This window comes from Muntiacus reevesi, chromosome 5, assembly GCF_963930625.1.
Source record: "Muntiacus reevesi chromosome 5, mMunRee1.1, whole genome shotgun sequence".
NCBI classification, from domain to species: domain Eukaryota; kingdom Metazoa; phylum Chordata; class Mammalia; order Artiodactyla; family Cervidae; genus Muntiacus; species Muntiacus reevesi.
Window position 1 is genome coordinate 41,753,567 of NC_089253.1, and position 13,785 is coordinate 41,767,351.

At 60.4% G+C, this 13,785-nt stretch overlaps 2 protein-coding genes across 2 annotated transcripts; one reads left to right on the forward strand and one right to left on the reverse strand.

Annotated features, from left to right (window-relative positions):
* Positions 1 to 153: 153 nt before the first annotated feature.
* On the forward strand, positions 154 to 5,912 carry MUS81 (MUS81 structure-specific endonuclease subunit). The gene is made up of 17 exons (XM_065937766.1): positions 154 to 191; positions 379 to 592; positions 688 to 817; positions 1,034 to 1,131; positions 1,901 to 2,002; positions 2,095 to 2,163; positions 2,318 to 2,403; positions 2,701 to 2,841; positions 3,021 to 3,116; positions 3,195 to 3,316; positions 3,410 to 3,507; positions 4,039 to 4,155; positions 4,252 to 4,347; positions 4,536 to 4,664; positions 4,741 to 4,844; positions 5,349 to 5,432; positions 5,522 to 5,912. Exons 2-17 carry the CDS (start codon positions 458 to 460, stop codon positions 5,586 to 5,588), a joined length of 1,674 nt encoding a protein of 557 aa, XP_065793838.1. The 5' UTR covers positions 154 to 191; positions 379 to 457; the 3' UTR covers positions 5,589 to 5,912.
* Position 5,913: 1 nt separating this feature from the next.
* On the reverse strand, positions 5,914 to 13,215 carry EFEMP2 (EGF containing fibulin extracellular matrix protein 2). Its single transcript, XM_065937767.1, has 11 exons — positions 13,057 to 13,215; positions 12,631 to 12,748; positions 12,353 to 12,401; positions 11,493 to 11,699; positions 10,793 to 10,915; positions 10,411 to 10,527; positions 10,147 to 10,266; positions 8,175 to 8,294; positions 7,961 to 8,087; positions 7,528 to 7,723; positions 5,914 to 6,671 (listed from the first exon to the last, which is right to left on the reverse strand). Exons 2-11 carry the CDS (start codon positions 12,739 to 12,741, stop codon positions 6,510 to 6,512), a joined length of 1,332 nt encoding a protein of 443 aa, XP_065793839.1. The 5' UTR covers positions 12,742 to 12,748; positions 13,057 to 13,215; the 3' UTR covers positions 5,914 to 6,509.
* Between the last annotated feature and the right edge of the window lie 570 nt (positions 13,216 to 13,785).

The following is a 13,785-nucleotide window of genomic DNA, read 5'->3' on the forward strand; positions in this document are numbered from 1 at the left end:
AGGTTCTCTACATGATCCTCCGCTATAGCGAGACTGAAATCACCTCGGTACGCGCCGCCCCAGCCAGACCTCCCAACCACAGGGGGCGCTGTCCACATTGCCCCACTCCTTCCCTGCACAAAGAGGACAACCCCTCGCTCTCGAATCAGTGGTGAGAGGAAGAGGCGGGTCAAGGCCTGGTAAAGGAGGAGGTGCGTCCAAAAAGCTGGTCCTGTCCGGGAACGGCGGGAGGGCGAAAGGTGGTAGATAACAGCGCTCGGTACCAGCCACTTAAGAATAGTACAGGGGCGGGGAGGGCGGCAGAAGGGTGTCCTCTGGTTAATGCCCCGCGTGGGACCACGTGATTAGAGCGGTCCCGCCCTCCTCCGCCGGAACCAGGTGTTCGAATCCCGTGTCCAGAACTAGCAGCATTTCAGTCCTACCGGCGTGAGGCGCCAAAGGACCCACCCTGCGGCTCATGGCAGCGCCAGTCCGGCTGGGCCGGAAACGCCCGCTGCCTGTTTGCCCCAACCCTCTCTTCGTACGCTGGCTGACCGAGTGGCGGGACGAGGCAGCCAGCAGAGGGCGCCGCACGCAATTTGTGTTTCAGAAGGTGGGTTCTGGCCGGGCCGGATGGGGAACAGGTGCAGGCCAGGACGAACAGCCAGGCCCACCTTGACCCAATCCTGTACCCACTATCCCCGCCAGGCGCTGCGCTCTCTCCGGCGGTATCCACTGCCCCTGCGCAGCGGCAAGGAAGCTAAGATCCTCCAGCACTTCGGAGACGGGCTTTGCCGGATGCTGGACCAGCGACTGCAGCAGCACGAAGCATCAGGCGGTGAGCACTGGGAGAAGGATTCGGTAATCCCCTGAGCCTCCCCCAGGTGCAGCTTTTGTAGGATACCTTGGCTTCTTCTGTCTACTCCAGTTCAAGTTGCTCTTTGACCTGGGGCTATCTTTCAAGAGCCCGACCGCTCTCACCAACTACTTGAGCCGGCAGCATCCTGCCTGCTGGATTCCAGAGTCCGGGTTTGACCCTCTTCTCCTCCCACAGGGGACCATGCCCCGTGTTCACCATCCGGAACCAAGAGCCCAGCCCGGGAAAGGCCACCTGCTGAAGTCCAGGACCCTTCCATGCCAGTGAGGAAGGAGCAGGGAAGTAGAGGGGAAAGCAGGAGCTCCAGGAATAAGATTTTTCTGGCTTGGGGGACTTCGCTGTGCTGGGTCCTAATCCCACCTGGCTCCGGGCAAGTGACTTATTCTGTTTGATGCTTAGTTTTCTCATCTGTAGGTGTGGATAGTGATTTATAATACAGTCAGTTGAGAGAGTTCTATGATCAAGCCATTCAGGGGGTTAAGCCCAGTAAGTTCTAGAATTTGCTGTTGAGTCTTCTTGCCTTACCTCCTCTGTCCTGTGCTAGAACTGAGGCTAGGTCAGGCAGATTACACCCCCACCCCAACCCCATCCCCCGAGACTGTCCACTGTCTCTTCCCAAGTTTGCAGATCATCCTGTCACGTGGCCTGTGTGACAAACTAGAGAGTTACAAACTAGCTACAAAAACTTGAGAGACAGCTGAGTGATTTGTATTGTATTGTGCTTAGTCGTTCAGTTATGTCCGACTCTGTGACCCCATGTACTGCATCCTGCCGGGCTCCTCTGTACATGGGGGTTCTCTAGGCAAGAATACTGGACTGGGTTGCTGTGCCCTCCTGGAGAGGATCTTCCCAACCCAGGGATCGGACCCAGGTCTCCCTCATTGCAAGCGGATTCTTTTACCATTTGAGCCACCAGGGAAGCCCCGCTGAGTAACTTCCCCAGGGCCATTTAGCCTGCTGAGATAGGACCTGAACCTCAGCTCTGCCAGCGATTCTGTCTACAACAGCTGGTTGGTTTGGGGTTCAAAGCCCCCCTGTACCTTTCAGGTCCCAACCCAGCTCAAAGCAGGAGGCCCTGGCAGCTACTGGCCAGCTCGGCACTCGGGAGCACGAGCTGTCCTGCTGCAGCTATACAAGGAACACCTGGTAAGTGCCTGCCAAGCTAGGAGTTGGGGAAACTGAGGCGGTGGGGCTGCTGCTCGGGCACTGTGTTGGTTATGTTTCTCTCTTGGTTACAGAATCCTAGCGGCCAGGGCTTCCTAACCAAGGAGGAGCTGTTGCAGAGGTGTGCCCCAAAGGTTTCCAGGGTAAGCACAGAGGGGAGAAAGGAGCCAAGTGGCTGTGGATCTGACCCTGAGTCCTGCAGAGGCTGCCCTTGGGAGAAAGCAGCGGCACGGGGCACGGGGAGTGGGCACGTGGTAGACCTGGGCGCTCTCTAAGGGTCTCCTTCCCTGTGAACAGGTGGCCCCTGGAAGTGCTCGCCCCTGGCCGGCCCTCCGTTCGCTCCTCCACAGGAACCTGGTCCTCAGGACACACCAGCCAGCCAGGTGGGGCGAACTCCATGGCGTGTGGGAGGCAGGGCGGGGGAGCAGGCATGCCGTGCTGAGGGCGGCCGTGCAGTCGGAGATGTGCTTGTTGTCAGCCTGAGGAACGGCCCTGGGCAGGTCCAGGGGAAGCTGATCTGAGGGGCGAGAACTCGGCCGGAAGGAGGGAGGTTGGGGAGCCCGGGACTTGTTTGTAAAAGGTCGCCAAGACGGGTGAGGCCAGCATAGCTGGGGGGCCGGCAGGAGAGCCTGCCAGGCATGAGTGAAGAAGGGAGATGTGTGTTCTTCTCCACCCGCCAGGTATTCACTGACCCCGGAGGGTCTGGAGCTGGCCCAGAAGCTGGCTGACTCAGAGGGCCTGAGCTTGCTGAATGTGGGCAGCGGGCCGGAGGAGCCCCTTGGGGAGGAGCCTGAAGTGCCAGGAGCGGCTTCAGCTGAGCTGTGAGGAGGAGGGAGTGAGGGGGAGAACAGGGGGGCAGGAGGGGTCCCCGAAATGAGGCCAAGACCCCACCCTATTTCCAGCAGCTCCAGCTGAGCTGTGGCTGCCCCGCATTCTGTGGGTTAGGGGAACAGCAGCCCCGGCCTGGCTCAGGCCAACGCCCACCTCTTCTCCCTGGTAGTGGCACCACTGAAGGGAGCGTCCAGCAGCCCCTCCTGGAGCTGGGGCCTGGAGAGTACAGGGTGGTGTTGTGTGTGGACGTCGGTGAGACCAAGGGGTGAGTGAGGTGGGCCTGGGGAGGGAGAGGGTCGGGAATGGCCGACGCTGACTCGGGCCTCCCACCATGCTACTCCAGGGCGGGCCACAGGCCAGAGCTGCTCCGAGAGCTGCAGCGGCTGCACGTGACGCACACGGTGCGCAAGCTGCACGTCGGGGACTTCGTGTGGGTGGCCCAAGAGACCAGTCCCAGAGACCCAGGTAAGGGATGTGGACACGCAGGTGGAGGTCAGAGGCAGGGCATGGTGGGCGAGGGGCTGTGAGCTAACGGGACCCTTCTTGGCCTCTGGGCAGCACGACCTGCAGAGCTAGTCCTGGACCATATCGTGGAGCGAAAGCGGCTGGACGACCTATGCAGCAGCATCATCGATGGCCGCTTCCGGGAGCAGAAGGTCCGTCACGGGGCTCACTGCCCCTGCCCGCTTGGGGGCACTTCCGGGTGGTCTCCAGGCAGAGCTCCCGCAACTCAAGCCACATCCCCTTTAGCTGGTCCAGGGTGGCCTGAACTCAAACTCCCTTGGGCCCCTCTGGGCACACAGTAGGTGTGCAGGGTCTCTGGGCAGAGCTGAGGAGCACGTTAAAGACCCCTAGGGGGTCCAGCTCCTGCAGTCCAGGGTTGACAAGGCTCTCCTCTCCAGGGTGGGGCCGCAGTAGCTGTGTTTCCGTGCTGGCTGCTGGGCTGGCCCCACGGTGAAACCACACGTAGGCCAAGGGAGGCTTGAGAGGGATGGGCATCATTCAGCTGGTGGTGGGCCTTTCCATGGGAGGGCAGCAGTGTGAGCCAGGTGGAGAAGCTCGGGAGGACGAGGTGGCGGGCAAACTGGTGGGTCCAGAGTCTCGTGACGGTTTAGAGGGTGACATGACAGACACCTAGCGTATGAGCTTCTAGGCCTGACCTGCCCGACCCCCGTCTGCCTGCCCAGTTCCGACTGAAGCGCTGTGGCCTGGGGCGCCGAGTGTACCTGGTGGAGGAGCCTGGTTCCGTGCACAACCTCAGCCTTCCTGAGAGCACACTGCTGCAGGCTGTCACCAACACCCAGGTGAGCCGGGAGGGCGGGGCCGGGCCGGCTGGCAGGGAGCCTGTGGGCCGTGACTCCGCTCAGGAGCCGCCTCCGCCCTTGGCTCCCCTTCCCCAGGTCATCGACGGCTTCTTTGTGAAGCGCACAGCGGACATTAAGGAGTCGGCCGCCTACCTGGCCCTGTTGACACGGGGCCTGCAGAGGTTCTACCAGGTGAGCAGACCCCAGCGGGTGCCATCTGTCACCACTGGCCCCTCACTTGGGTGCTGTACTCCCTCAAGGAAGGCGAGCAGACCGAGTCCCCTGGTCTCAGGCTGGCCCACTGAGGCCTGGGGTGGGGCAAGGCCTGGCTGCTGGTGTCCCCAGAGCTCTGGCCTGGCCTCAATGCCCTCTTCCCTCAGGGTCACACCCTCCGCAGCCGCCCCTGGGGCACCTCTGGGGACCCTGAATCAAAGGCCGGGCCCTCCCCAAACCCTGTCTGCTCACTCCTCACCTTCAGCGACTTCAACGCGGGAGCCATGAAGAACAAGGTACTGCCTCTGCCCAGCCCCTCCTCCCAGGCTCCGGCCCTCCGCCAGTCCTGATACGGCATTGCCCCCACTGCAGGCCCAGTCCGTGCGGGACGTGTTTGCCAGGCAGCTCATGCAGGTGCGCGGGGTGAGCGGGGAGAAGGCGGCGGCCCTGCTGGCTCGATACAGCACCCCTGCCAGGTAGGTGCTCACAGGACCCCGTCCTCTGCTGTCCCCCGCACCCATCCTCGGCATGGTCATCAGCTCAACCAGTGCCTCGTGGGTGGTCAGGTGCTATGAGGGCTGGACTGACCCCGCTGACACCCAAAGAGTTCATGGAGGTCAGATGGTGAGGAAGACAGAGCCACCCAAGACCCAACAGAATCACGGGCATTGGTGGGGGGGTGGTCGGAGAGACCCGGTATGTAGCAGGGAAGGCTTCCTGGAGGAGGGGTTGGACCATGAAGACTGGGCCAAGGACAGCCATTCTGGGAAAACATTTGCAGCAGCATGAAAGGAGGGTGAGCAAGATGGAGCAGGGCCTTGAATGCCAGGTTCGGAAGGGCGGCGGTGGTCCTGACTCCTCTCACCCAGGCTGACGCCTTCTAGCCTATCTCCTGTGATTCTGGCCCGAGCCACTCAGGGTGGGCCAGCAGTCAGCCGTTGTCAAGACTTAGAAAATCAAACTCCCCATCCCGCCCTCAGCTTACTGGCTGCCTATGATGCCTGTGCCACCCCAAAGGAACAGGAAATGCTGCTGAGCACCATCAAGTGTGGGCCGCTGCAGAGGTGAGGGCAGGAGACGGAGCCTGCAGGGGGTAGGTGGGCTGCGGTCACCCTCGCCCACCTGACTCTTACCTGCCTCTCTCTTTGCACAGGAATCTGGGGCCCGTTCTGAGCAGAACCTTGTCACAGCTCTACTGCAGCTATGGTCCCCTGACCTGAGCTATGCCACAGGACAGGCCCCCATCTGCACCCATCTTCCCAGACTACCAGTCTTTTAACCAGAATTTTTGGGCTACAGTAAAAATCTTAAATGTTTGCATTTTTATGTGTTAGAAGGAGGCCCCAAGGGTCTTGAAAGATATCCAGGTAAGAACAGGGGAGACAGTCAGGTCCAGTTTTTAAACTGAGCTCCTCGGGACCCTTTTGGTTCCCTTTCAGAGCACTGAAACTGCTAGGGAGATGGAGTCAGTGAGGCGTTGCAACGTTGACTCTAGTTCATGTCATCAGAGTTCTCTGATCAAATAAAATTTCCTTTGATGAGAAGTTCTGTAGCTTGGAAAAGAAAAGTTTATAAAGCGCTAACAATCCAGTGGCCTCATTTTACGGATTGGAACACTGAGACTCAGAGAGCTGCTAGGATTTCTCCACACTGATAGTTTGAGCCCAAGCTGGGATGGAAACCCAGGGCCTCCTGGCACTGGCTAGAGTAGGATTCTTCAGGCCCGCTGCAGACCAGCCAAGTCCAAGTTTCTGGGCTGGGGCCTGGAGTCTGCAGCCTCATTACCTCCTCCCTTCTTGGGTGATTCTGGTGCCCATGGTATGTAAGCCAGTCCCAGCCTTGGGGGTGCAGCTCCCAGCTCCTGTCAATGGGGCCCTTCAGCCTGGGCAGAAACACGCCCCGCCTTTAGGTGGCCGTGGCCCGCCTCCCGTAAGTCTGGCCTTTCCCCGCTCTGGGGTTCACTGCAGTGTGACCCACCCACCTCAGCCACCAGAACTCCTTCTTTCTCCCTTTATTGCCTTTCTCTCTCTACTACCCTTCACAAGAGCATCTTCCCTTTTAGCAGAACACAGTCATCCCTGAGCCCCAGGCTCCTCAGCTACAGAGAACCTCCCCTTCCCTGAGGGCCCCCCACCCACCCCTCAGAAGGTGTAGGCCCCCACGAAGACGGTGAGTCTCAGTACAGAGCTGGCCCGGTAGCTCATGAGGGAGTTCATGGTGACCATCTCCAGGTCCAGCACGTACTCCCGGGGGCCTGTCACAGGCCGCGCGAGGACCAGCATGGCGCTGACATTGTTGATTTGCTGCGGGGTACAGTGGGTGGGGGGGGACATGTGGATTGCATCAACGTGCGCACCCAAGCCCCACCCCCGCATCACCTCCCTGCCCCGTGCTGGCACCCACAACCAGTGGGCTGCACAGTGGAGAGTGCCCCGGGCAGCCTGCGACCCCAGGCCCTCATCCAGCTCTGTGACCCCCTTGACATCTGCACCCTGCCCCCAAGAAATACCCTTCTGGTGCTCTGCCTGCCCTTTGCAGCTAGTTCTTTTGTCAACCATGGTCAGCTAATGATTCAAGGCCTGAGGTGAGGTTCTTGGGAACAGTGGGGCCTTTAGTGACTGGGGCAGGTAGACTCACCTTCAAAACACTCAATTCCAGGACAAAAAAGCCAGCACTGGTGCCAGACAAAGCCTTAGGGCCCTCACTGTGAGTCACATCTGGACCACTCCCTCAGCTCCACCAGCCCGGAGCTAGAGTCTCAGGCCCCATGCTCTGTACTAGCCCCTGCTGCCTCTCTCCCTCCAAGACTCAGCTCCACTTGCCTGCCTTCCCACACTCTGCTGCGTCTGTTACCTCCAGCCTCTTCAGCCAGTCCCTCATCCTAAGGGTGAAGCAATCCAAGCCGGATACGCAGACCATTACAGGGACTCAAACCCCAGTGTCCGAGCGCCTTGCTAGGATTGCATTTAACTATCTGTCATTTGTACCAATTTATAACACTCCTACCTTTCTATAGAAATTGACCCCTGGGGTTAGGGGGGACTTTCAGAGGAGAGGCAGGGTATGGTGGCATAGTTGAATCTTCCACTTAAGGTTTCCTGGAACTCAAGTTGGGAATTATGCAAGTCACTTGAGGGGTGGTGTTAGGGAGAGCCTTACCCTAATGTAGAAGTCTCCCTGCGAGTTTCCAGCACGGATCTGAAAGGCATTGTAGGCACCAGGGTAGACAGAGGTTGCTTGGATTTGGAACACGTCCGCCGGTACGCTCCGCTCCGAGGTGATGCTCATATAGCGGTGCACAATGGATGAGGGCTGCTCCCGGCACAGGGGGTTGGAGGCCGGACAGAGACAGCGACTGGAGACCCCAAGATGGGGACACAAATGAGGTTCTAGCCCATCCCCCAAATTTGGCCCATCCCACCCAAAATCAAGGATCTTCCCACTGCTGCTAGAACAGCATGTGTGGTTTAGTCACAAAGGACTACAACTCCCATCAGCTTTCAGAACTTGCCAGTCCAAATAGGTGCCAGGCAGCCGCAGAGCTCTCTGGGAGTTGTAGTTTCTCCCGTGGCCTGGCGTGGAGTTGACTCACTTGTCGGACACCTGGACGTAAGGCTCCACGCAGCGGTTGGTGTCCACACAGCGGTAGCCCCCGTGGAAGTTGACACAAGTCTGGGCCTCAGAGCACTGGTGCGCACCCGACTCGCACTCGTCAATGTCTGTGCCAGGGGAGAGGGGCTGGAACCCAGGTACCAAGCCACCAGCTCCTCACGCCACCCTGCCCACCCTACCCGGGCAACCTGTACCTTGGCACAGGCGCGTGGCCAGCAGCTGGTAGCCCTGTGGACAGTGGCAGGAGAAGCGGCCTGGCTCGTTGACACAGCGGTACTGGCAGAGGTAACTGGAGTAGCTGCACTCATCAATATCTGGGGGAGGGTGGGGCTGAGGACAGGGCCGGGGCCGGCCTCCCAGCTCAGCCCCACACGGGCTCATCTAGCGAGCCTGGCCCCAGGTTAGGCTCAGTACAAGAAGAGGCAGAAGAGATAAACCCTGCAGCTCAGCAGGGGACAGAGGGTTCAAGAACCGACTGCCCAGGGGACTTCCCGGGTGGTCTGGTTGTTAAGAATCAGCCTGCCAATGCAGGGGAGCATAAGTTCGATCCCTGGTCCGGGAACTACAGCCCCACATGCCCCGGGGCAACTGAGCCCATGTGCCACGTGTGCCCTCACACCCTAGAACCTGTGCTCTGCAACAAGAGAAGCCCCAGCACCACAACTACAGGAAGTCCTGGCAAGCAACAAAGACCCAGTGCAACCAAAAATAAATAATTTATTTTTAAAAATGCACTTTTCAATGCAGGGGATGCAGGTTCGACCCCTGGTCGGGGAACTAAGAACCCACATGCCACGGAGCAAGTAAGCCAGCGGGGCTCAACTACTGAGCCCACGCACCACAGACCCATTGCTGGCAAAATAAAAAGACTGCCCCGCTCACAGACCTGTCTCCGCCCCAAGACTAAAATGATACTAAATGAGAGGACTGGGAATCTGGAGGTTTGGCTTTAAATCCTACTGACTGAGTTTGAGGAACCTCTGCTTCCTTTCAGTAAGTAAGTGGATTAGACCGGATGAGCCCTTGACACATCCCAGACTGCTCTGGGTTTCAACACTTTGCCTGATTCCTGCAACCTACGATCCGCCCAAGCACACAGTCACCTCCTGCCAACTGTGAGCAGCGCAGGCCAGAGCCAGGTTTTCTCCTCTGTGCCCTTTATGCTGCCCGGCACCGAGCCAGGTACCAGTCGGGCTTTAACTTGGCAGCAAAGTACAAAGCTTAACAGAAACAGGGTACATGGCTAGTTGACAGGGAGAGAAAGAGAGCCCAGGCCCCACCTCACCCAGCTACATGACCCTGGGCCAGTCACTCAACCTCTCTTCATTGGAATATTTTATTTCTTGTAATTGTCCCCCCAAAAAACTTGAGGGAAGTATTAATGTCAATTTGCAGAGAAGGAAAAACTCATATTTATTTCATTAGGATGTGAGATAAATACTTTGGCCACCTGATACGAAGAACTGACTCATTGGAAAAGACCCTGATGCTGGGAAAGATTGAAGGCAGGAGAGAAGCCGGTGACAGAGGATGAAATGGTTGAATGCACCCGCTCAATGGACATGAGTCTGAGCAAACTCCTGGAGACAGTGAGTGCTGCAGTCCATGGGATTGCAAAGAGCTGGACACAACTTAATGACTGAACAAGAAGAACAATCTCACAGGATTGTTGGCAGACTGCACAGGGCAGGTTCTCAATAAATGCTCATTCACTTTGTAAAACGTTGCTGCTTGGACAGTATAAGGTCTGCCTGTTGTCATTTTCTCATTTAATTCTCAAGACAACCCATTCTACAGAAGAAGAAATGGACTCAGAGAAAAGAGTGACTTGCCCTGGTCCAGGACTTGCACACATATCAGCCTGACTCCCAGGGGCGGAGGCACCTCCATCTTCGCTCATTCTCTCTGCTGAGCTTCAGTGGGGACCTAACTGCTCCCCTCCGTGCCTTCTGCAGCAGGCTGGGAGTACTGGTGGGCAGCTCTGTGTGTGCCTTGCCCCCTGCTGGGGTGGGGTACACAGGAGGCACATGGGTGCCGGGTGGATGGGACATAGAGGCATCAGATGGAGAGCTGTGTGGCAAGAGGCTAGGCATGCACAGGGCCTGGGGAACCAGCAGAAACCAGTGGAGACCAGTGGGGAACCAGTGTCGGGGGTGGAGCGCTCACCACTGCAGGAGAAGCCATCCCGGTGCAGCTCATAGCCCTGGTGGCAGCGACACAGGAAGGTCCCATAGGAGTTGAAGCAGCGCTGCTCACACGGAGCCCCCATGTCACATTCGTTCACATCTGGGGGCGCCAGGAAAACGGGGGAGGGGTGAAAACCAAGGAGCAGCCCAGAGCCCCCACTGCACCTGGGCTGATCAGAAAGGGAGTTCCCCCGCCTCACACCCCTCTGCCCAGGACACTGAGCCTGGCCCAGCCCAGCCTCACCCACACAGGAGCGGTTGTTGGGCCCCAGCTGGAAGCCCGGCTCACACTGGCAGCGAAAGGAGCCAGGCAGGTTCACGCAGCGGTGCTGGCAGTAGCGGTACCGACACTCGTCTATATCTGGGATGCAGGCAGGAGAAGGACAGCGGAGGGCAGAGTCAGGTGCCGCCCAAGCCAGCTGGGACCCCGCCTCATCACCCACCGTCTTGCCTGAGTCTGGGGGGCTGGGCCGGGCCAGATAGGGCAGGACTCACACATTACACGCATACAGCTCTGTGTCTGGTGACTCAGGTGGAGGTGGCAGGGGGAGGGGGTGAAACCTGGGGATGGGTTGGAATGGGGGTCAGGCGCTGGGGTGAGAGCCAGGCCACGGGCACAGACTTACCCACACACTCGGGCCCGATCTTGCGATAGCCGTCGGGACAGGTGCACTGGTAGGAGCCGGGCAGGTTATGGCACTCCTGGCTGGGGCGACAGTCGTGCAGGGCCTGGGCACACTCGTCCACGTCTGCAAGACACACCACTCAGCTCCTGCCTGGGAGCCTGTGCACCACCCAACACGACAAGACTCCTCCACGTGGGAGGACACGGGTCAGGTACCACTCACATAAGTGTGTGGGTGACTGACACCCCAAAACAGGAACACGTGGGCCCATCGCGCAACAGCACAAATAAGAGTCTACTAGCCTGGAGCTAAAGAGAAAGGGACCCCTAAGCAGGGAGACCCCAAGTCAGGGATACATAGGACAAAGCCCTGCCCATACTCCCAGGGGCACTGATTTCAGGCCTTTCCTCCAAGGTCCGTGCCTCCCAGGGGTGGGTCCAGACCCCGAAGGGCCAGAGCAGAGGCTGAGGGCAGGGCTCTTGCAGGGCATCTGCAGCAGTTGAGGTGGGGGTTCCACAGGGGGCTGAGCAGAGGGATGGGCAGAGGAACTGGGACCACCTGTGGCAGGTAAGGACCTGGGCAAGGGTCTGGATGTTATCCCAGTGCCCTGAGGAAGCTTTGGAGCAAGGGAGGAACACACGGCATGAGTTTTTAAAAGGCAGTGCTAGACACCTGTTAGGAAGATTGGCAGCCTACTCACCCACGCAGCTCTCTTGCTCGTCGGGCTCATAGCCCGGGAGGCAGGGGTGGGGGTGCTCGGCAGGGGGCACGGGCGGCGGGGGCCCCTCTCCATGTAGGTCATTGATGACAGCAGCCGAGCGGGGCAGGCACAAGTAGCCCCCGTAATGGTTGATACATTTCATTTCCCCCTTGCAGGCCTCAGGAATGGTCAGGCACTCATTGACATCTGCGGAGAGGGGCCTGCTGGGCACAGCCAGTCTCCAAGGGTGGGCCGTGGAGGGCAGGGGAGGCAGGAGCCCAGCTCAGCCTGCTCTAAGCTGTGTGATCCGCCAAAGCCTTCCCTCTCTACTCCAAAAGCTAAGGCTGCCTGCCCGGGACTCCTTCCTGGGGGCTGCCAGGGCTGTTCCCTGCCCCTCATGGGGCAGCTGTTCCCACGGTCACCCCCATTCTCTTGCCCACAAGAGGGTCTCTGTCCCCCCCGAAGCTTCGGCCCTGACTCAGCCTAAGAGTAATGTGCAGGCCTCCTGACCGGGCCCCCACCCTGCACTGCTCGCCCAGGGCCATGATGGTGCAGGGCGAGATAGCAGAGTGATTAGACGAGGTGTCCAGGAACCAGTCCTGTGGGCAGCGCCCTGTTGGTCTCTGGACTCTAGGGGGTGGCTGGGGGGAAGGGTGCTCCATGTTTCTCTGAGGGGGAGGGGCCTGGATGGCTTTTCTACCCCGAGCCAAGCTGGCCCCCTGAGAACCATAGCAGGCGACATACGGCCAGGCAGAGCAGGGCAGGGGGCAGCCACAGGGCTCCTGCAGCCTCTCTAGGAGCTGGGCTTTGTGATCCCCTTTCCGGTTCTCGGGGGCAGGTCGGCCCCCAAGCATACTTACCCCTGCAGTGCTGGCTGTCAGGGTCCCACTCATAGCCATCTGTGCATTCCTACAAGGGGAATCAGAGGTGGCCAGTGGTCACCCCTGGTCCTCTCTAACTGACCAGGCCGAGACCAAGGCCCAAGCCCGGCCACCCTCCCGGCCTGCTCCAGACAATGGCCCCAGCAGCTCCACCAACCAAGGGAAGGCACAGTCTTCCCCAGCAGCAGCCACCCCAGGATCCTGGCCTCGGTGTCCCTGCCCAGCCCAGCCCAGGCCAGCGGCCCCACTGTCCCCACCGTGTAGCTGTCGGGCTCCTCGGAATCCTGGGGAGACGCTGCTCCCAAGAGCAACAGCAGCAGCGCCCAGAGCAGTAGAGACCCGGGGAGGCAGGAGGCGAAGGGGAGCATCCTGGGGCTGGGAGGTGGTGGGCAGGGGTCAGGGCACCTCTGCCACAGCAACCCCCAAACTCTGTGCCAGGACTTCGAGCCCCAGCCCCTGCCGCCTCCCGCCCGGGACCGCGCTTGGGGCCCTGGAGCCTCCCTGCGCCGAGGGCCCACTCCTCGCGCGGGCCGGGGTTCAGGGCCCACTCGCCTGGGCCCGCCCCGCCCCCGCCCGGTCCCTCTGTGGCTCCGGCCGGGGAGCGCGGGCCTCTTGGCTCCTTGCTGACGCCGACTCGGCCTAGACTTCTGGCTCGCGCCCTCCCGCCATGGACGGCCACTCACTTGGGCCCGCGACGGCCCCGCGGCCCGCGGCTCCGGCGGCTCGGCTGGCTTCGGCAGTGCCTGTGGCAGACGGACAGGCGGACGGCGCAGCTCCCTGGACGCGCGGCCCCAGGAAGCGCCCCCCGCCCGCCCGCCCGCCGCGGCGCGGCCCACCCCGGCGCCTCCGCCCGCCCCTCAGCGGATTCCTGAGCCCGCGCCAGGGGGAGGGACCCCGACCCCCCGCTTCTCCGCCCCCGGCCGGCCGCAGGCCCCCACCCGGTCCCCCGCGGCGCCGCCCGGAGCCGCCTCCCGGCGCCTGGCCAGGGTCCCCCAGCGCTCGATCCTGGGGGCATTGGCCCTGATGCCAGGCCCCCGGCTCACGTAGGAGTCCGCAGGCTTTCACTGTGCGCACCCCAAAATGTCATCCTGCGCACCTAGACCCTACCTAATCTGTGCCCCAGGAATTCTTGGGCACCCACACCTCAATGCCGGGGGCCCCAGACTCTGCGCCTCCCAGAATGTCACCCTGGGCACCTGGACCCCACCAAATAACCCTGGGACTTCCGGATTCTCACTCTGCACCCTCCGGAATGTGATTCTGGACACCTGGACAGTCACTCTGGAAATACCAAAACTTCGTCCAGGGTTCCCAGACCCTCGCCCTAAGAAGAGATGCTCCCGGGTCCAGAACTGTCCATCTCGGTCCCTTCTCCCCTCCATCCCCAGGGTTGTCATCAGCCAGGCGGTCCC

What these genes read in the sequence shown, in the direction of transcription:
- MUS81 (XM_065937766.1), top strand. Translation starts at nt 458, where the DNA reads ATGGCAGCGCCAGTCCGGCTGGGCCGGAAACGCCCGCTGCCTGTTTGC. An exon ending in CGCAATTTGTGTTTCAGAAG is followed by an intron (nt 593 to 687) that starts GTGGGTTCTGGC and finishes TATCCCCGCCAG; the next exon opens with GCGCTGCGCTCTCTCCGGCG. An exon ending in GGAGCGGCTTCAGCTGAGCT is followed by an intron (nt 2,842 to 3,020) that starts GTGAGGAGGAGG and finishes TCTCCCTGGTAG; the next exon opens with TGGCACCACTGAAGGGAGCG.
- EFEMP2 (XM_065937767.1), bottom strand. Translation starts at nt 12,741, where the DNA reads ATGCTCCCCTTCGCCTCCTGCCTCCCCGGGTCTCTACTGCTCTGGGCG. An exon ending in CGAGCAAGAGAGCTGCGTGG is followed by an intron (nt 10,916 to 11,492) that starts GTGAGTAGGCTG and finishes TGTGTCTTGCAG; the next exon opens with ACGTGGACGAGTGTGCCCAG. An exon ending in GGATGGCTTCTCCTGCAGTG is followed by an intron (nt 8,295 to 10,146) that starts GTGAGCGCTCCA and finishes ACCCTCCCCCAG; the next exon opens with ATATTGATGAGTGCAGCTAC.